Source organism: Lampetra planeri, chromosome 5, assembly GCF_965212315.1.
Source record: "Lampetra planeri chromosome 5, kcLamPlan1.2.h2, whole genome shotgun sequence".
In the NCBI taxonomy this organism is placed as follows: domain Eukaryota; kingdom Metazoa; phylum Chordata; class Hyperoartia; order Petromyzontiformes; family Petromyzontidae; genus Lampetra; species Lampetra planeri.
In genome coordinates this window covers 21,994,627-22,016,741 of record NC_136111.1, presented here as the reverse complement: position 1 = coordinate 22,016,741, position 22,115 = coordinate 21,994,627, and the positions used below count along the sequence as shown (strand labels likewise).

Here is a 22,115-nt window from a genome sequence, read left to right as displayed (position 1 = left end):
CTGCCTTTTTCGCCTGAGCAACGCCGGGTACTTACCGCTAGTTGTTGATAAAACTGAAATGACCATCGCCGAATTAATTCAACCTGCTCGTCGACAGCCCGGTGATGTGCACCGCACACACAGATACGATCAGTTGCCGGCATTTCGAAAAGCCCAATATTCGCCGATTATAATACGGGAGCCCCAGTTGTGGGGGGTCACAACGCGGCCTCAGAGATGCTCGAGTTATCAACAATCTGCTAATTTGTTTATTCCTGTGTGCGTGACAGTGGCTCCAAACTAAGTGCGCCTATGCCGGATGTCTTTGGGCTTTGTGAAAGCGCCACAAATTATCGTGCTCCTCATTCTCGTTCAGTAGCTTGAGGTGTTCTTTGTGCCTGCAGGCATCCATCAGTCAAGATTGATTAAAACAATGACGGTTTTCATTGTCGTCATCGTCGTCATCCACATCTTCAGCCATGGTCTGCTCACTGCTGGATGAAGGCACACTCCCCGGCCAGTCCTATCCCCCGCACCTACGATTAGCACGGTTGGCTACGTACGGTGCGAAAGAAGTTCGGCATGCATACATATGTATAAAAAGACAAGTTGTTTTGGGTTAGATCGCGTAAATATGCATGCGTCGTTAAACTCGCCACCACCCGACAGGCAATTCGTAAAGTTTGTCACGTAGACAATTCGTTACGAGTACAACACGCCAGTGTTGGAGAGCAAATCCACAACATTTACAATCTGAGTACGACGTTTCGCCAGTAATTACAAGCATCATCAGGCGGACAGCCAGATTTGTGAAAAAATCCTCCTGTATTTGTATTATATAAACACGATCTAACCCCCAAAAAAACCTGTATTATGGATATTGGTCGCGAAAGTCTACGTGTTATACATATGTAGTGGCATCGCGGGATGTCACTGTGCTGTGCCAGCCCTAGAGAGGCACGGCGTGCGATGTAACGACATCGCGGACACCACGATGGTGTGGGTGTAGTGCTGGCCCTAGAGGGGCTCGGTGAGCGCTGGTTGCTTGCGCTGGGTGGCATCACGCTCGGCGTGCAGTGCCAGCCCTACAGGATAGGGTGTGGGTGTGCCGGGGTTATTCAAGGCCATGCACTTTGGTTGACCCGAGAGGACACGTGACCGGTTAAGTCTACACGGGAGCCCCAAGTGGGGGCTAGGGGTGGTCACGTGGTCCGGGTCCAGATCCTGCTAGAGGGTTCTGGAAGGTGGTCGTGGCCAAGGGTGGAGCCAGCCACGCTGCAGAGAATAGAAGCCAGGTCCCCCAGAGGGGCCGGCGTTGTTGTTCATCCTGAAGAAACCTTCTTCTACGCTCTACCGAGTCTCCAACACGTGGACCTGGACCCGAGCTGTGGTCCGGTCCATTGTAGCTAGTTACGTTATAATTAGTGTAGTTAGCCTGGTGGTGTTAAATAAATGTGTCCGGTCACATGACACAATCCCTCTTAGCTCCAGCACGCGAGCCGATGTAATCGCTCCATCTTTGGTTTACATCCTCTTGGGCTTTTTCCCTTTTAGCTATTATCCAAAATGATAAATAAAAAATAAAGCATGTAATGATTCAGCCTTCCCTGCACTTAAATTCTTTTTCCGCAAAAACTGTGACTGTTTTTTTTACCGTCATTTGTAATCTCACGTTTATGCAGTTTTTGTCCAATCCATTAACGCGAATGTAACATTAGCATATCATTTGCATAAATCGTAAGTACTGTATACATCATAAATAGCCAATTCTTACGCGCATGATTGTTATGGGTTTATGATTTGCATAAAAAACGGTTTTAATAAAAGGACGTGTCATTGTTAGGCGCCTAATATATTCACCTTTCTTTTTTAACTCGACTTGGGTTCAAACCAATATCTTTCCTATTATAAGCAAACACATGAATTCCCAGCACTGGCTTTGGAGTGTCTAAGAAGCCACCATAAATCCAGGCTGGAGTCCCTTGGGTAAAAAAAAGAGGGTCTTGATACACGATGCTAAGAGGTGACTTCACTGACATATTACACTGCCCTCATCATTTTTTTTATTTGGCATCGCAGCAGGAACCAAGACAACACCGAAAATAGGCCACAACCTACTGCCCCCTCCCCAACACACGTAACCACGGCGCACGCTCTATTTTAACGTTGTGTTTCTTTGAAAACGATCATCTTGAATTGAAATAGTCAAATTACTCAAGACGTAATTATATATATTAAAAATGTCCTTTGTTGTACAATCACTCGTTCTCACTTTTCAACATGCATCTCGTAATCCCAACAGACCAGTACATGATTCTGCATAAAGGGATTGATTGCATCTTGAAATGCACCCACTACAAACCGAGTGAAATTTCCTTCGAAACATTTTTTTGCCCCGTGCTACTGCGACGAGAAGTGCCACTCTACGTACGTGCGAGGTGCTTCACTCTTTTGAGTTTTTGGTTGTGCAAGCAGCTGAGATTTCTGGTCAACTCGAACCCAGGCGTTTAGACTCCAGCGAACAAATATCAACGCACGGATACGATTTCTAACGTGATGTTGCACCAATTGATTTTCTTCCGATGGTTAAAGCAGCTCGCTCAATTAAGATGTACTTACTAATTCTTTCAGCGATTGCTGCTGTTGATGCATCCGGATCAACGTGCGGGACTTCACCCGGAAAGCCACGTGCGCGAATTCAGGGCACGCACAGCAGGTCCCCGTTCATTCCTCGGCGAATAAAAAAAATTGGCTCGTTCAGAAGGTGGAATCCTAGCAGTCGGTGTTAAAGCAGCCAACAACAAGGCTTGCGGAGACAGAGGCGCCGTGGTAGCGTGAGCACTCGGCGCGCAAGCGAGCGCATTCCGCGACTACGCGGGACATCCAGCAGCTGTCGTTCTCCCATGTCACTAATCGCTGTCTCCAAGCTCGGCTGGATAGCGGGGCGTGCGGAGGCGGCGGATGTTACGCTCGCGGGGGGGAACCGCTCTGCGATGAAGCTCGCCAGATGGGGCGGCAGATCTTCAACCATCGTCGTCGTCGTCGTCATCATCAACGCCACCAGAGATTGTCACGAAGATAAACTGGGTCCCTGCCACTTCGAACGTGGAACTGCTATGAATGGCACAGAAAAGGAAAGGTAGGTGGAACACCACCCAACGCTCAATTGAGCAAGAGGGAGAAGACGTGTTGACTACCGGTTCGTATGTCAAGTGCCGTGTGTCTCTGCAAGTGATGAAGAAAGGTTTATGTGGCTGGAGAAACCTACAGAGTAGAATCGTCAACAGCCGGTCTAAAAAACAATGGTTCTCAACTCCTGCCTTCAGATCCCTCGAGTCTCTTGCCATGACTAAACCACCTGTCTCCATTTACATGTAAATTATGCCTCGGCTACCGGACAATTACAACTTTACAAATGTCCGCTAATTGGCAAACACAATTACATGCAGCAGGTTGAGAACTGGCCCAGAGGGAGGCATTCGCGGTTTCCACCACTTCGAAAGGAAGGGAGCGCGTCAAGACACTGACATAGCAGCGTTGGAAGCTCTTTATTGAACGTCAACTCCAACGGGAGCATCGAAATAAACACTTTGTGGGAAATCTTTGACAAGTTAACGGGTGGCACTGAATGACAACAATGTACAAAAAAAGGATAAATGTTCATTATCCAATGTTCGCTTGTCCTGAATATACAATCAGTTAAATCCAAACGCAAAAAGGAATACGAATACTTTGATCGAAATCAAACGTAACATTCAGGTATATATATATAAAGTGCAAGTACAATGTACATCCCACAATCCTGTATGTTTTGTACAGTGTTCAAACTCTTTAACTTAAACGTTAAATGCACAGCAGTGCACAGTTATTGTTAAATAAAGTGCTCATGTCAGCAGTGGTTACCCAGAGTATTTAAAGAAAAAATAACATCCACAAGTTTTATATTTTTTCCAGTAGATGAGCACACACTTTACATATTTTAGGAGACTTCATCACATTCAAAAATTCAGCACGGTGTCAATTTCCAAATATTGATGGGCCGGCGGCACACACAGATGCACGCACGCACGCAGTAACAAAAAAAAAACGGAGGAAATTTTTACAAAAAATGTGCAACTGAGAAACGTAATATGTTGCTGTGTGACAAAATAAAGAGAACGCCTGATGGGCCCAACTAATATAAACTTGTTGCAGAGATACATAACCAAGCTTTGCTGTAATAATGTGCATATACTCAAGAAATATACTTCAGCGATTTGCACAGGTTGTGCTTAATAGCAGATGCCATGGAGTTGGGCCGCAATGCCTCTTTGTACGAGGGGCCGGAGAGTAGCAGCGTCTCTTGAGGCAGACGCTGGCGATTGTTGCCGCGCGGACCGTGCCGTGCATGTGGTCGCGATCGCTTCTGGTACGCGCACGCCGAGCGGCCCAGCCAACCGGCTCGCTTTGGCAACGGGGCTCATTGTTCGCTCTGCTTTTGCTTTTATGTATATTCCAGGGAGAAAACAAACCAAAAAGTTTCGACACGATAAGCGGTAGAAGCCGTGAAGGTATTTACAACGGGGGTGAGGGGGGGGTTCTCCCAGCCCCCTCCCTCGTTCGCTCACTGCAGGGTTACGTTGGGGGTGTTTTCCGAATGATGGGCTCCGCCTCCCTTGCGCGAGTTTGCCGTGCCGCTGGCGCCGCCGCAGTAGTCCTGCAGGTTGTAGCGCAGCGCCACGAGCGCCGAACCCAGGCAGGCCCTGTTCGGGGCCTGCGAGCCGCCCGGCAGCTGGAGCATTACTGTGGCCACGGCCGCCATGCCGTCGTCCGTCGGCTCCAGCGACACGGGACCGGGCCGCAGCAGCAGCAGGGTCGCGTCGCCCCGGCGCGAGCCTCCGAAATCGCCGCCGAAGTTCGTCGTGTGGTGCGGCGGCCTGCCGACGTTGCCGTTGCTGCCGTCGAACGGCGGAAGCATCGCCCCCTTGGCGGCGGACGATCCGATGGCCGTGCCCCTCTTCGAGTCCGAATGCTGTGCACGGGCGTAGAACCGCGCCAGGCGCCCGTGTGGCCTCGACCGCCCGAGCAGCGACGGATCCAGCGTCGCCGCGGCGGCCGCGGCGGCCGGCGCGGCGGCGGCGCCGTTAGTAGAGGTGGCGCGACGGCTCCCGGCGTGCTGGAGAAGCAGGTGCACCGTGACGCGGGCAAAGGGCCGGCTCGCCATCTTGTTCATCTCGAGGATCTGACGGCGCCGCTCGTGGCGCAGGTCGCGGTACTGCTTCGTCTTCCAGAGCAGCACGCAGACAGAGAGGAAGAGGAAGAAGCACGAGAAGAAGACGCTGAAGAACACGAATAGGTCGATGTGCGCCTGGTCCTGCCGGAAAAACAGAACGCCCTGCGACTCGCCGTTGTTGACATCGCCGTCCCCTCCGCCCGCCGCCACGCCCAGCACCACCACGAAGAAGCCGTTGGTGCGCAGCGCGTGCACCGTGTAGGGGAACGTGATGACGAGGCGGTCGCGGACGCCCTGCACCAGCAGGATCGGGTCCGGATGCTTCACCGTGATGAAGGTGATGAGCCCCTGCGCCGTCTCACGCTGCAGCCTCTTCACGGGCCCCATGTCGGTGAGCGACGACGGCTGCTGCTGCGTTGTCATCGCGCCGGTGGTGCCGGCACTCGCGTTCCCTGAGCTGTCGCTCGAGTTGCTGCTCCCGGCGTCCCTCCTCCTCCTCACCGTGTCGTGATCCGCCCTGCTGCTGACGACCGCGATCACCTGCGGGTCGCGCACGGTCACGACGTGCCGCCCGGTCGTGCTGTTCACCTCCACCGAGAAGGTGGAGAAGGAGTTGGAGACGTAGATGTCTACGGCTCCGAACGTGACGTCCACCGTGAGGCGGATGTCCACGTTGGTGAACTTTGGCTGGACGGCGAAGAAGACGGTGCGTCCAGCCGGCAGGTTTTGCACCTGGTCGTTGTAGCAGTTGCTCTGCGAGCTCGGGTCGAAGCACTGGTCCTGCTCCACCGTCACCTTGCGGTAGCACTGCCGCCCATCCGTGGCGTTCCCCAGGAACATCTCCTTGCACCCGGCGCACTGCACGCACGCACGCACGCAACACGTGCCGCGGAGCCGGTGATCGGAACAATTGTTTTTTTTTACTACTTTTACGGTTGCCGGCTCGAGCATGTAAAATACTGCCCTGGTGGTCGCCGCGTCCCCGCAAGAACACGAGTCGCTCTGTTACCGCACGTCGGTTCTGAGCTGCGGTCGTTAGCTTGTACCCGTGACACAACACTGCTCCTTAATATAAGATTTCCCTTTTCTTACACGTGTGGTTAGCGATTCCCGCGTGGGTTGGCGCTATATTTCTGTGCTGCCTGCGGGTCATTCTTTTACAACAGTTTAAGGCTGAATGTTTTTTTACCCGTGTCAACAAATAAAATCGATCGATCGATCAAAGACTAAACATAGCCCGGCGGCTATTAGGCTAACAACATTTTATTATTTTAAGCAGGATTCAAGGGATCTAGGTGTAAACCATTTCTACTCGAGCAAAGCTCGAGTAGAAATGATTCATGTCAGTGTCTCGCACACAGGTTCAGCTTAGGATTTCGAAAAGGAATGTGTTGTTACTTATATGTTGCTGTGATTAATGAGGCCTTGGTTAAACATCATGGGTTAATCCCATATGTTACACCAGTGGAGAGGCTATCCAGAAACAATAGGAACACAGCATTTTACGTGGCCTAACATTTAAATTGGCGTCTTTCTCCCCTGTAATTGGCGCTGATGCAGGGATGCTTTGGAAATGTAAACACTGATCACAGCTTAATACACAGAGGACCGCAGAGCTTGGTGGTTTGGGAGGGTGGGGGGGGAGAAAATTTGGCCGATGCAGTGCGGCGGTGCAGCGTTACAAGTGAACAATTACTGTTATTCGAGATTACTATTATTCTTATAATTACTGTTATTCTTATATTGACAGCGACATGGGCAACCGTGCAGGATTAGCACCAAACCTGGAATTTCCAGCAGTCCTTGCGATCGGCTTGGGTGCTGGGGCATTTCGTTTCCGTGTTGTTGTTGCAGACACACTCCGTGCCGTCGGCCGTGTTGCACGAATCCCAGTGGCCGTTGCACTGGCACCTTCGCGAGCGCGCGCGGTTCAGCACAAACCGGGACAAACTTAAGTGGTTTTGCGCAATAACAGGGGACAAAAGAGAAATAATGTCTGGACATTTTTACACCGTTGAAGGGTGGCCTTGACGACCGACAGTGTACCAGAACACAAAAAAAATTCGAGCAAGATTGCTGGTCGGAAAAGAACAAATCTAAAAATACAAATAATGCTGCTGAAGTCTGGGGTTTAAATCGGCACCTGTTGTGGAAACTAAGTCATCACCGCAAGTTTTGCACTTTTAAATAAGCCGTAACACATACCCATATAATCATATGAACGTATACATTTGTAATGTATCGTTAAATGGACATCCTTTAGTCGCAGCTCATATTACGATCACGATGGAAGTGTGAAGGATTAGACGATGATGGTAAGAGGTTTACGTCGCCGATCGGATTACTTTTTTTCATGAGAATAGCTGCGACGACTGACATTCGCGTGGCGAGATTGATGCAGATGTACACAGCTCAGTGACGACAACGATAATGACGATAATGATGGCGACGATAATGACGATAATAATGACGACGATGACGCGATGATGACGATGATGCCGTGACGACACTCACTTGGTGCACGTTTTGTTGAGGAGGAAGTACCCTTTGACGCAGCTCTCGCAGAAGGTGCCATAGGCGTTGTTTTTGCAGTTCACGCACACAAGGTTGTCCTTGGTCGCCCCCTGTTGGATCCACTGGATGACCTGAGGTCCCAAGCCACGACACGAGGTGAAGCGGGCACACTCGTGAGGATCACGCGGCAGTCTACTCGCACGCGCTGATTCGTCAACCAATAATTATCGATTCGCTTGAGCTCACGGTGCACACGTGTTAGCGCCCGTACCTTGTCGGGGGCGAGCGGGTAGCTCTGCGGGTCACGCCGCGCGCGCTCCAGGTCCTCGTGGCTCATGCACACGTCTGAGTTCTGGTTGCAGAAGGAGGCACATGGCTCGCACCGGCCGCCGCCCAGCGCCGAGCCCACGTGCAGTGGCTGGCACTTGTTGCAGGTGTCGCCCTGTTTCCCGTCAGGCGGAGACAGTCACGTAATTTACATGGGTCAAAAGTTGTACATATTGCATCGTCAATATCATAGGTCCCTTGTTCCTTGAATTTCTAAGAAACCCTTATTTGAAAATTACCGTTCCTTTACAGAGTCTGACTCACAGATGACCAAAAGAAAATATGCAATGGTTTTGAATTCAACTGACGAGCGCTCCGGAGGTTCTGTGTGAGGGTGGCATGAGAAGCGCTTCGTAAACAGAAACTGTGACGCGGGACCCACCACGGTGTCGCGTCACCGATACAAATCACGACACGTGAAGAAAAAAAAAAACGATGAAGAAAAAACACACCCATTGCCTAACCGGGGAAAAAAACCTAAACAAAATAAAATCCAACGATCGTTCGCTCGTTAATTAAACGAGCACGGGTAAATCTACCAGAATTGAAATATCCGACGGAGGAGATGCAGAGCATGCGGTTCCGCGCCGGCTCCTCACCGCGGTGTTGTTGAGGCACTGGGTGCAGGCGGTGCGAGCTCCCACTCGCTGGCAGTCGCTGTGGCCGTTGCACGGGCACGGGAGGGAGCAGTTCTCCCCCACGAAGCCAAAGAGGCAGCGGCAGCTGTTGGGCTCCGTGCAAGCGCCGTTGACGCAGCCCTGCGTGCATTCGGGCCTGCATGGCCCGCTCGTGCTGCCGGCGTGGCGCCCGCGCAACGCGCAGAGCGAAACAAACAAAAACATCAGCAACGGCCGCTCGGGACGTTGTTGGCCGTCACGGAAGGTTGGTCCGTAACAGTAAAAGGAGTCATATTCTTAGGTTTTTTCGGTAAAGTCACGTAGGTAAAACATTAAAATTAATAAAAGTAAAATAAAATAAAAATCACGACGTTTCGGAGGCAACACAAGCCTCCGTCTTCAGGTGGAACCGTCACAGCCACGACAGCTGTATCAAGTAAATGAGAGATTGCAGGAGCTACCACTCCGTTTATATAATGGTTGGAGAGGGGGGAAGGGCCAAGTACAGCACACTTTTTATTCATATGGTAAGGTGAGGCTTAAGAGGGTGAGCCTTTGTTATGGAGAGGTACGGTTTGTGACTCAACCTGTGACAAGGAGAAAACAACTGAACATGGTAAATCTGTAATAGTTGTCTGTCAAATAAGATTGGCCAAATAAGTGTAGTTAAATCTTTTTTGCATGGTTTATCACATCTTTCCAATGATTACTCAGTTTGTAACCATCATCAGGGTTGAAATTATGTCTGTGTTTGTATATTTGTATGGTTTCGTGTACAAACCTTTGATGGTAGCCAGGAGGTTTGCAGAGAACCTTGGTCTCGGAAAAGACAATTTCATGAGAGCCCACCGAGTTGTAGCAATGATCGGCAACGGCCGAAGAATTAGTTCTGCCGTGTTTCAGATCTAACTTGTGCTCGCGGACACGATCAGAAACATGACGTTTCGTTTCTCCAATGTAGCAATCACCACAAATGCAACTCAATTTGTAGACTCCAGGATACTGTAAGTCAGGAACGACATCCTTCACAGATGGAATCAGATCACGGATTTTATGCACTGTACTGAATCGGACTTGGATCTTATGTTTGTTTAGAATTTTGGAGATCTTTTTGGTCACGCCTGCTATGTATGGTAACGTGATAGTTTTGGTCGGAGTTTCATGTGGCTGTTTCTGTGTGGTGGGAGAAACAGCTTGGCGGATAGTGCGGTCAGAGTATCCGTTCATCCTGAGGGCCCGATGTACATGTCTTAATTCACCGGCCAGGTGGTGTTGGTCAGAAATGCCATGGGCTCTGTGGTATAGCGTTTTTATGAGAGAATTCTTTTGGGATGGGTGGTGGTGGGAATCCGGTTTCAAGTAGGAATCTGTGTGGGTGGCTTTCCTGTAGACAGAATGTCCCAAGGATCCGTCAGGCCTCCTCTCAAACAGAATATCCAAGAATGGTAGTTTACCGTCTTTCTCCACTTCCATGGTGAATCTGATGGATGGGTGTCTAGAATTGATGTGGTCCAAGAAGTGGTTCAATGCTGGGAGGCCATGTGGCCAGATGACGAAAGTGTCATCCACATACCTCTTCCACAGGGAAGGATGCAGGGTGGATGTCTGGATGGCGTCCGATTCAAACTTTTCCATGAACATGTTGGCTATAACTGGTGACAAGGGGGAGCCCATAGGGGTACCCTCATTCTGTTTGTAGAAGGTGCCATTCCAGGTAAAGTAGGTGTTGGTGAGGCAATGCCTAACCAGCGCAGGTACATCAGAATTCAATCCATGTTGGACTAAGTCCTCAATTATTGTTAGGGTGTCCGGTACTGGGACTTTGGTAAACAAAGATACTACATCAAAGCTGACGAGGATGTCATCAGGAGATAGTACCATGTCCTTAACCAGAGACTAATTGGGTTGAGTACTGCCGAAGAGGTCTTGCCTGTGAAGGGGAGCAGAGTATCTGATAGAAAACGAGCTAGTTTGTACGTAGGAGAGTTTATCGTCGACACGATGGGTCGTAGCGGGGTGCCTTCTTCCCAAAATCCATAAAGAAGGCACCCCTTCCCTGTGGAAGAGGTATGTGGATGACACTTTCGTCATCTGGCCACATGGCCTCCCAGCATTGAACCACTTCTTGGACCACATCAATTCTAGACACCCATCCATCAGATTCACCATGGAAGTGGAGAAAGACGGTAAACTACCATTCTTGGATATTCTGTTTGAGAGGAGGCCTGACGGATCCTTGGGACATTCTGTCTACAGGAAAGCCACCCACACAGATTCCTACTTGAAACCGGATTCTCACCACCACCCATCCCAAAAGAATTCTCTCATAAAAACGCTATACCACAGAGCCCATGGCATTTCTGACCAACACCACCTGGCCGGTGAATTAAGACATGTACATCGGGCCCTCAGGATGAACGGATACTCTGACCGCACTATCCGCCAAGCTCTTTCTCCCACCACACAGAAACAGCCACATGAAACTCCGACCAAAACTATCACGTTACCATACATAGCAGGCGTGACCAAAAAGATCTCCAAAAATTCTAAACAAACATAAGATCCAAGTCCGATTCAGTACAGTGCATAAAATCCGTGATCTGATTCCATCTGTGAAGGATGTCGTTCCTGACTTACAGTATCCTGGAGTCTACAAATTGAGTTGCATTTGTGGTGATTGCTACATTGGAGAAACGAAACGTCATGTTTCTGATCGTGTCCGCGAGCACAAGTTAGATCTGAAACACGGCAGAACTGATTCTTCGGCCGTTGCCGATCATTGCTACAACTCGGTGGGCTCTCATGAAATTGTCTTTTCCGAGACCAAGGTTCTCTGCAAACCTCCTGGCTACCATCAAAGGTTTGTACACGAAGCCATACAAATATACAAACACAGACATAATTTCAACCGTGATGATGGTTACAAACTGAGTAATCATTGGAAAGATGTGATCAACCATGCAAAAAAGATTTAACTACACTTATTTGGCCAATCTTATTTGACAGACAACTATTACAGGTTTACCATGTTCAGTTGTTTTCTCCTTGTCACAGGTTGAGTCACAAACCGTACCTCTCCATAACAAAGGCTCACCCTCTTAAGCCTCACCTTACCATATGAATAAAAAGAGTGCTGTACTTGGCTCTTCCCCCCTCTCCAACCATTATATAAACGGAGTGGTAGCTCCTGCAATCTCTCATTTACTTGATACAGCTGTCGTGGCTGTGACGGTTCCACCTAAAGACAGAGGCTTGTGTTGCCTCCGAAACGTCGTGATTTTTATTTTATTTTACTTTTATTAATTTTAATGTTTTACCTACGTGACTTTACCAAAAAAACCTAAGAATATGAATCCTTGCAGTCACGAAAGCTTCAATTCTAGAATTAAAGTAAAAGGAGTGTTTTTTGCGCATTACCGTGTCGTTATGTATCGAAGTCAATAAAAAAAAATGGTTAATGTTCAACGAGTGAGTGCACGGATGAAAGATGTTGATATTTTGTGAAGATAAAGGGTAATTTTTTTTTAAGAAGGTAACAGTGTACGTAATGACTCGTGGTTAATAAATAGCAATGATATAACAATGTTTGATTTAACAAAGCGTATAAACAAAAATAATGACCTGAAGAAAATCTTCAGACACGGTGCGTAAAGGTTTTTTTAGGCAACCATTTTGCTGAACCAAAAAAATGTTTTTCATTCGGTGTCATATTTTAGTTATGGTTAATTCCGAATTGGCACATGTGCACCTGTTCACGAGCAGTGGGGAGACGATAGTGGCCGGGCGTGGCGCTGCCGACATCACCCCCTCGTGCACCCCGCTGGCAGAAACCGTTGCTCGCTGAACGCAGTTTTCCCGCTACCGTTCCGTTAAGGGGCGAAGCGGGGGAAGTCCCGGTGTGTCTTTGTTTGTGTTTACGCACGAACAAAAAACGTATCCACTTCAGCTCGCCTCAACAAGCACCTCCCCACCTACTTCAACTCGCCCCAACATGCACCCACCCACTCACCCACCCACCGAACCAACACCGAACGTGGCGGGGTTTGGGGGGATCCTTCCCGCACGTGGCCGAGTTAGCGTTTCCGTCCCTGTTTGAACAGGGTTAGGGGACACCGGAGCCCAGCCGGTCTGTTTGACCACAGCCGAGGGTGCGAACGCGTGTGGTGGGCGTGCTCGTGCGTGCTCGTGCGTGCAGTGAGGACGCGGCGGGCACCTATCGCGCACGTAGCCCTGCTTGCAATTGCACTCGAATCCATGCGGCAGGTCGACGCAATCCTCGCTCGCGTTGCAGCTGTTGTGGCCGTTGAGGCACTCGTTCTCAGCGGGGCACGCCTCGTAGGCCCAGCTCCCAAAGGGCTGCGTGCTTGTGGAGTTGCTCACTTCCCGCCAAGTCAAGCCGAGAGAAAGAGAAGGAACGAGCGCAAAGTTAGGGGGGGTGAGGGCGCTCAAGGCCCATGTAGCTGTTTTCCAGGGTTGTAAGAAAAAAATGGATAACAAGTAAACCCGTAAAAACAAAGTTTTTCACTATAAATCCTTTATATGCGTGGCGGCTAGAGTCCTCTCGTCCTCTGGCTTGAGATGGCTGCCACCTATGGGTCAGATGATTGTCTGCCACCATTAAGCAATTGGTAATTAAATATTTAATTTGTTTTCCCTAAACAGTGTAAAATTTAGGAATTTTTTTTTCACGAAAATTAATTGTCACACACAACGAGTCTGTCTGGAAAATGTCAGCTCGATTGGATCACGGGAAGTGGGTTAAAAAACGAGCGAAAGATTTGCACGGTCCAAAGCAAGCAAGCGAACTTAATATAAAGGATTTAAAAATATATTCGCCTGTGGAGGACGCGGGGATCGATCCCGCGACCTTTGGCATGGGAAGCGAGGGCGCTACCAACTGCGCTACTCCGCCACGGCCTGTGGAGGGGTTACGCTCTGGGCTCTTACACTGTGACGTTCAGCCAAAGCCATGAATGAGTTCTATTTGAATATATGTAAAATAAAATAAAAATTGCCTAAAAAGTGTAAAATTTTGGGAATTTTTTTTCACGAACATTAATTGTCTCGCACAACGAGTCTGTGTGGAAAATGTCAGCTCGATTGGATCACGGGAAGTGGGTTAAAAAACGACCGAAAGATTTGCACGGTCGTAAGCAAGCAAGCAAGCACGCAAGCAAGCAAGCAAGCGAACTTAATATAAAGGATTTAAAAAGCGATCTCGTGACGTCCAGCGTATAAAAGCCACCAAATGACCGAACGACAATGTCTGTTGTGAGCTGCTTAAGTGATGGGCAAAATTTGCCATTTAGCACAGCCTTAGAGCGTGGAATTAAATTACCGGTAATAATGTGTTGGCATTTAGATCCATTCTTCACTGCCCTAAAACTTAATTTGGAGCTTTCGTGAATGCAGGAATTACTCTTTGGTTCTTTCGGTAAAGTCACTGCCCTTTTTCAGAGCTATTGCCTGAAATATTGGCTTATGTTATTTTATATGTATATTTTTTGATATTTGATTTTCAATTGCACACACAACATATGGGAACCAATAAAAATCACTGGTTCTCTATAATCCGTTATGTTTGGCATTTACAAAATGCATCGGTTCGATTTAGAGGTGTACTGTCTGCTCTATTTAATTTTAATATATTCTTGACGTTATAAGTTGGTGCTAAAGACAAACAAGGTGAGGTTTTATTTATTTGTGCTAGTGCAACCCACAGCTAATGCTGTTAATACATTATCTGGTCATAACATTATGGATAATTCATGCGGGTGCCAGCTTGTAATGTATGATTCGTTGTAATATGTGCAGCAGGGCGTTTGTAAAATGTAACATTGCAAACGCGAAGAGGTCTCCCTGCTCAAGCCATATTCAGTTTCAAGTAATTCCTCAACCTGTCACGTAAGTTACAGTAGACCAAGTAAAAGAATGCAATCTCGACAAAGCATTAATGGTTTTAATGTTTCCCGTTACTATATCTACACGTTTGTTATTTTATATTTCACAATGCAATGACGTATACTAATTGTTTGTAATCAATAACCGACTTAACGGTGGATTTGCCCTATCGTAAAACACGGTGTGTTCATCACGGTACGAATCTCTGTCTCTTCTCTCCCTTGGGTTGACAATCATCGACTATTCTGCTGGGTCTTCCTTCATTGCGGCTCTCCACAGACCAAACCTGGAGGGACAGCGCTTGCTGCACTGGACGCACCAAGCCATTTGTAGGGTACGACGACTGATCGAGATGTATGTATGTTGAACTCCTTTACACCGTAAGTAGCCAACCGTGCTAATTGGAGGTGCGGGGAAAGGACAACACGCTAACCACAAAAAGCAATTCTAAAGAAATAGGGTTATTAATCTCGATTTAAAATGCACAGCTCCAGTGACTTCCTAATATCGTAAGAGAGTTCCAGACGGCCATGGAAGCGCACCTGGACGTCGTTGATAGGGTATCAATGCTTACGCACCCACGTCTGCTGGACACAAACACGGTGCCTCTCACCGGGGATCTGGGCGAGCACGTAGAGCGGGATGAACTCAACGGAGCAGCGCCCAGGGCTGGGCCCCACCAGGCTGCCCGGCATGCAGCCGCCCAGGCCATTGAGGCCATTGACGGCGCACCAACCGCACGCCAGCTGGCGCAGGCACGATGAGCACTGCCGCTCCGCCAGACACGGCGCGGGGCAGCCGTCGGCGGAGCCCGACACCAGCTGGCCGCAGGCACCGCCCGCGCAGCGCATCGGCAGGAAGCTCGGGCTCACGCACTGCCAGATATGGTGCGGGAAGGGGGCAAAGGGGTGGGAGCGGCAAGATTTAAGGGCAAAAATAAATGGCTCTCGGGCGAAGATCGCGCAGATCGCGAACGAGCGACGGCAGAGCAACGCACGCCGAAGCGCCAAGTTGGCCGAGATGCGCGAGTTCGGCGCGCCGCCTTTAACGGGAGACGAGACTAATTTACTTGGCGATGCCGCTGCGTTGGCAGCGGTGCCACGAGCAAAATTGACGAAAGTCGGCACGTTCGTGAGTGACAATCATGCTGGCCGCTGGTGCATCACCGTGATACAAAATGGTTGCGCAATGCACGCCACCATTCAGTTATAAAAGGGCGTCTCTTTTGTAGGTATACCCAAGACCTGTTGTTTGCGGAATGTTTTTTCCCCTCCGTTCTGTGATCGGCGCTTTGTAATAGGGCTCGCGTTGAATGGTAATAAAAACAATAAAAAAACAGGATACCCACTTTTAAAAGACACACCATGTATAAAAAAAACACTCACGTTCGTCCATAACACTGCCCCCCCGAAAGTAAACACACAAGAGGTGACGTTACAGGCAATGGGGTCCTTCTTCACAGCACAGAAAAGTTATGAAGAAAGGCCACCGCTTGAAAAGTCACATTGTGTTTTTTTCCTTTTAGGGCAGTGTTACCGATGAAAGTGTCGGGTTTTATTGTTAGCTGTGCTTGTCAATTACTGCCAACACAGCACCAGCAGCATCGCCAATAAATATATGTTTTAATATGGACATTTCCCTCCCCCCAGTGGTATTCCAATTGTGGTTGTCGGTTGCGTTAAGAAGCGATTCATCCATTTGGAAATCTTGCAAAGCAGTGCAGACGACAGCATGTGCAGAGGTGCAGGCATTCTTCCTCACATCCTTTGACAATTTAGATCCATACACAACAAGAGCTGCTCTGCAATGACAGCATCGCTTCGTCACGTGACAGACCCACATTTTATTTTTAATTCCCAGACCTGTTGGCAGTTATACAAATTAAGTAAAACGCCAATTTTTTTATTTATTTCGCGTGTATTCTAAATGGCCTCAGACGATTAACTCGCCCTACTTGAGAACCCCAGCTAAATTAACGGACCGATTGCCTGGATTTTAACTCAGGTTCTTGGCGTCGCCGGCTCAGCGCTCCAACCTCTCCGAGCCAGCCGGCCGCCTCCCACGGGGAGAGTTTCATTTTAAAGTGAGAATTTGTGCTTCGCTCAACCGAACGACAGGGAGGACTGCAAATTAAAAATCGCCAACGTCTGAGAAAACGAGCCACCAGTCGGGCTTATGTTTCACGTGAGGTGGCCCGACCGCTAACTTGCAGCATCAGCCCCCAACAAGGTCACCATTTACTGCCGTCGCCGCCTGAATGTCGGGTCGAACGCGAGACTTATTAATGTACCGCACAAGACAACGAATGAAAACGCCTGCACAAACATTCACCGAAGGAAATCGGCCTCCTGCCACCGGGACACACATATAAGTCAAATGAGCGGCGGTTCAAAATGTGTAATTGTATAATACGTGAAATATTATTGTGATTATTATTGTTTTTAAGTTAATGTACGACAACTGAAGTAGTGACAGGATACGTAGTTGATGAGCACACACTTTTTATGTGCACATACTGGGTGTCAGGAAGTCACCAGAACATCATATGGTGTCAGTGAACATTTAACCCATTGCTTAACAGCATCAACCACAAACATTTTAATAATTTCCCACAATTGATAATTCACAAGACTACATTTCTGAATGACTGCGAGAGCCACATGCACTTTTCCAGAGCTAAAATGAATTGCTTTGGGTAAACACTGGCAGAAGGTGGCGTGTCGTATATGGCCAAAGAACCGGAAACTTATTTTCAAATATGCCACTTAAAAATTCATTTTTATGTTGCCTTCTAAGTCTTGGAAAAAGTTCAGTATCCAGGAGAGTTCCAACATTTTTTACACAAACTTATTACCCTCCAGTGCCAGCCAATCACTGCAACTGACGTCTCTTGTGTGCTTACAATTGCATACCAATGTCGTAAGAGACTGAATTTCACAACCCCCTTTGCCAATAGAATGCTGGGTGCAGGACTCCCCATGCTGTCAGTTTAATACGTAGGCTTTCACGACCAATATCATCCATCATATAGGTTTTTTTGGGTTAGATCGCATAAATATAAATGTGTCGTTAAACCCCCCACCACCCGACACAGCCAATTAGTAAGGTTTGTCACGTAAACAGAATGTGCCAAATCGTTACTAGAAAAGCACGCCGGTGTGTTGGAGAGCTAATCCACAACATTTACAATGCTGTGTCAGTCACTGGGGGTTGTTTGACCATACTTGACCATGCCGGTCTGTGAGGGACAGTGAAGAGGTGAGAGCCCCCAGGGATGGTTCAGATATTGCTCGCCACTGCTCCACCACGCCCCACCAACTGAATTAAGAATGTATTTTTTTCCCCCCAGAGCTAATGAAGAGCAGGCCCAATTCCCAATTGTTGAAATTAAATAATCGTATAATCCCCCCCAGTGACCTATAATACAAATTATGATTTCTGAGCCATCACATTGTAAACAAGACATGTGAGTGGGTACGGCGCTGATGTCATTGTCAATCCACTGCTGGATGATGGCTTTACCTATGCTGTGAGGGTCATACGGGCTATTTTACCATACTTCACCACACTGGTCAGTGTGAATAGGTGAAGGCAAGGACAACAGGTGTAGGGGGCATAGAAGTACATCACAACAAAAATATTTTTATGAACTGCCCTCTGCTGTCCATCACGACGAAGGTAATCACGTGATAGCTCATGATAGTGGTCACTGGCCCAAGCATTATCCAGGCTCAAGCCTGCTTGGCTTTCGGTGCTCCGATGAGATAGTAGGTGGGGTAACGGTGAACTGGGTTATTAGAATAGGCGATAGAGCACACACCAACGACCTATGGGTATACGCGCTCTTGTCGGATGCTGAGCTCGTTAACCCAGGAAAGCTGCACCGAGTCTCAAGGAACTTTTTTCAGGAGTATCCTGTCAATTGTTTGCAGCCGGGGGGTGGGGGGGGGGCAATGCCGCGTGTAATTGCAGTGATTTCTACGGTCCTACACGTCCGCGTTGGATGTCTGTCCGAGCCGCCTATCTCGCTATGCGCCACTCAACCGTCGTGGAAGTGATTTGCAGGTAATGTTTCAGCATTGGGATATTTTGCCCATTGCCAGTCACAATGCACATTGTTATTTTCTTGTTGGCCGTGAGAGGAAACCGGAAAACCCACAGGGAAACCCCACGCAGAACAGGGTGAGAGAGAGAGACGACGTACAAATTCCACACGGAAAGAAAGGCGCCCCCAGTCGAGAATCGAACCCGGGAACCATTTGCCGTGAGGCAGGATTGCTACCACCGTGCCCCACCCTGTCCTCCCACGCCGCTAGTCCACACCCACTGTACCTGCCGCAGGGCCCCGCTCCACACACACTCCTGCCACCCGCCACCGGCGCCCTTGGCCTTCGCGCAGTCCTCGCACGTGGTCAGGCTGTGGCACGGCACGGGGCAGGCGAGCGGCGGGGAGGACTCGACGCGCAGGGGCGACGCGCTGCGCAGCGACTCGCTCAGGCACCGCCAGTTGTATGCCGGCTGCACGTTAATGCGCCACGATTCCCCTGCTACAAGAGACAAGTCGTGGGAAGGGGGGAGGGGGCAGGAGTGGGGGGGTGGAAATCGTTCATTCCGGAAGTCTTGCCGGCATGTGGAGCGCCACCCCGTGTGAAGGGAACATCCTCTAGATGGTAGTATTGTAGAACTACCTTCGAGATGCTTTGAATTTCATTTTATCCACTAAGATCACTCCGTCTCCTCACACGCCCTGCTATAAAGACGTTCGTCGCTCGCCTAGCAAAGTAAAATGTTGGTAATTCCCAGGGCAGGAAGCATGCCGAATTAAAAGTTCCAACAAAATTATATTTTGCGCAGCCAGTGGTTACAGAAATATAACTATAAACTCGCCACATTTTTTTTACCCGGTTTAACAGGGAGGGGTTGGGGCGACTGCTCGAATTCGGACGCAGAACCTTAGCGGTGTTGTCCGAGTGCGGTGACCCCCCGGGAGCTGCCCGGGGACCCCTCGTGGCACCGTTTGGTATTGCACTTAGACCAGGCGGGGGGGGGGGGCTCTCTGTGGTGGTCCTGCGCCAATAAAGACCCAAAATACCGGCCACAACGACGCAGCCCGCCAATCCTCACAGCCCTTCCCAGCAACCACAGAGGGGTGCTGGCCCAGGCCTAGCTTACCCGAGCCTCTCTTACCCGTCCTCTGGAAGTGCCGCGACCACATGCAGCTGCCGGCGGCCAGGCACTTGGCGCAGTCGGAGGCCTCGCACGTGGCCTCGGGGCACGCGCCCGCCTGGATCGAGTCGCCCCGCTGCTGCCTCTCGCTGCAGGCGGTGGCGTCGGCGCAGTCGCTCTCGTGCCACACGCACGCCGCGGTCGCTGGGCACGCCGCACACCACTTGCACACCTGCGTGTTCGCGAGGCAAAACGCACTTACTCGCTCGCTCGCACGCACGCTCGCACGCACTCGCACGGGGGGCTTGGACCGTAGCTCTTCGAAAGTGATTTTCTGCTCAAACCGGCAAGCATTGAGGGCGGTGCTCATTTCCTGTTTGCAGAGCTCTTGAGCCAAAAGATGGGAAATCTGCATTCCTATTGCCTCCACAGTGCAATCACACTCTTGAATTCGCCATGCAAAGAGGTATTCATTTTATCGACCACGGTAGGGTGATGGGCTGAGGCACTGTTGAGATCTGGTAGCCATGAGACACGTGTTGTATTGCCGTATGTACGTTGAACTTTTTTACGCCGTACGTAGCCAACCGTGCTAATCGGATGTGCATTCCGTGCGAATCAGAGGTGTATTGCAATACTTGATTTGAAGCTTTCGTGACTGCAGGAATCCAAATCCATATTCTTTGGATCTTTCAGTAAAGTCACATTTGTTTTATTTTATTTTATTTCTAACTACGTGACTTTACCGAAAGAACCAAAGAGTATTGCAATACTGTATACACATGTCGGTGCGTATATACACGTAAAGGTAGGTAATTTATGCAGTGCATTGTTTAATCCATTTCGGATCATGGCTCCTCAAAGATCGGATTGCCTCAGGAGTTGTTAATCTATAAAATAATATGCCTGTTAAAACGTATAGAAAAAAAACGAGTAACTGAATGTTAAACTCAAAGAGTAAACATTGCTTGCCATAATGAGAAACACTTGCGCGGCGCATTTGCTTATCGAGGAGTCATGGTGGTGCCTGTCTTTCCCAACTGACAGGACATTAAACGGAGCATTAAACAAATACCCACATCGGCCTCCCTGAACAACAACAGATGGTGCACTGCTCCTCCGCAGCGATTGCCGGGAGAATTGCGCGAGAGATTCTCGCTGGGCACTTGCCGTGTGCACCCTGCAAGGGAAGGCCGCAGCTCGTGGGAACGTCTTACCCACAGGAAGTTTGCCGTGATGATGGCAATGCTCTCAAGTGGCAATGAATGGCCTCCCAGTTACGATGGTCGTCATCAAAGCCACATTTATTTTATCCCACTACAGTATGCTGTACGCCTTGGGATTCGTTGTTACTGCCCTGGCTGCCTTGGCTTTCCCCAGGGCCTTGTTGCCATCGTTGTTGTTGTTGGTGCTGGACCCCAATTGCTTGGTCCCGAGCTGTGTCGCGGTGTTGATCGTAATGCTCTCTCTCTCTCATGTGTCTCTTGACCCGGCACCCCCCAACGCCTGCTGCCCCCTACCCTCATGTCAGTTCTTTTTCTTCGGCTAAAAACGGATAATTGTGTGTTTTGCTCTTGCTTTGTGTCTCCCAAGCTTTGGGCGACCCCTTGATCAATTTGACCCAACTTTCAAATAGACAAGTGGCGATTAGCGACACAAGTTTACCCTCACATTGGATCACGTTTACTCTCGTAATAGTCCCCCCCCACAGTGACTGACGCGCGAACGCTCACGACCTCAGCTGGAAAGCACTAACGAGATGGGACCCTCGCAAATGGGAACGAGCACGGCGTGTCCCCGCCGTGTTTGTGGGGGGGGGGGGGGGTGGTTGCTCGTTGGCTCACAGGTTGGAGGCCTAGCTCGGCCGGGTGGCGCGACTGGCACTCGGGGCACGACGTCCGCAGGCGGCACTCCGAGTCGGACGCTGCTGCCACGTGACACGTCACGTTCGCCGTAGCGCAGCCGCGCCTGCGGGGGGGGGAGGGGGGGAGGATGCATGCACGCTCGTTAGCGTTCAGCGGGCGCGCATTCATGAACCGCTAGACAGAGGCAACGGATTGGAGACTGCCGGCAGATTTTCTTCCAGCGGCCTGCGTTTACGACTTCCCGTGATCGTTAAAAATAATAATGATTCACGGGCGTTTGTCAAACCATTGCTGAAGACCTCCCCACTCCGTGCCAGCTGTGAGGGTTGTTAGGGCATACTTCACCACGCCAGCCAGTGTGGGTTAGTGAAGGTGAGAAGCGTAGATGTGGGATCATAAAGGTGCAGTGGACGTTGCTTAACTGCCCTCTGCTGTCCACAACTTCGCCCCGTAGCAGCCTATAACACCTACTTCACGCGTGGTGGTCACCCGTCCAAGCACTACTGAGGCTGTGGGTGGCTGGGGGTGGGCGGG

The 22,115-nt window shown here is 49.6% G+C and overlaps 1 protein-coding gene across 1 annotated transcript in view; it reads right to left on the bottom strand.

Moving 5' to 3' along the window:
* Window positions 1-3,508: 3,508 nt before the first annotated feature.
* The window catches only part of MEGF8 (multiple EGF like domains 8), a 64,124-nt gene continuing 45,517 nt past the window's right edge, over window positions 3,509-22,115 (bottom strand). Inside the window, exons 34-43 of the mRNA XM_078595019.1 lie at window positions 21,561-21,684; window positions 19,738-19,948; window positions 18,883-19,097; window positions 15,164-15,425; window positions 12,863-13,028; window positions 8,632-8,824; window positions 7,977-8,147; window positions 7,706-7,836; window positions 6,976-7,102; window positions 3,509-6,049 (exon numbers count right to left, since the gene is read on the bottom strand). Coding sequence (XP_078451145.1) covers window positions 4,583-6,049; window positions 6,976-7,102; window positions 7,706-7,836; window positions 7,977-8,147; window positions 8,632-8,824; window positions 12,863-13,028; window positions 15,164-15,425; window positions 18,883-19,097; window positions 19,738-19,948; window positions 21,561-21,684 — 3,067 coding nt within the window. The 3' untranslated portion in view covers window positions 3,509-4,582. The remainder of the gene's footprint in view (window positions 6,050-6,975; window positions 7,103-7,705; window positions 7,837-7,976; window positions 8,148-8,631; window positions 8,825-12,862; window positions 13,029-15,163; window positions 15,426-18,882; window positions 19,098-19,737; window positions 19,949-21,560; window positions 21,685-22,115) is intronic.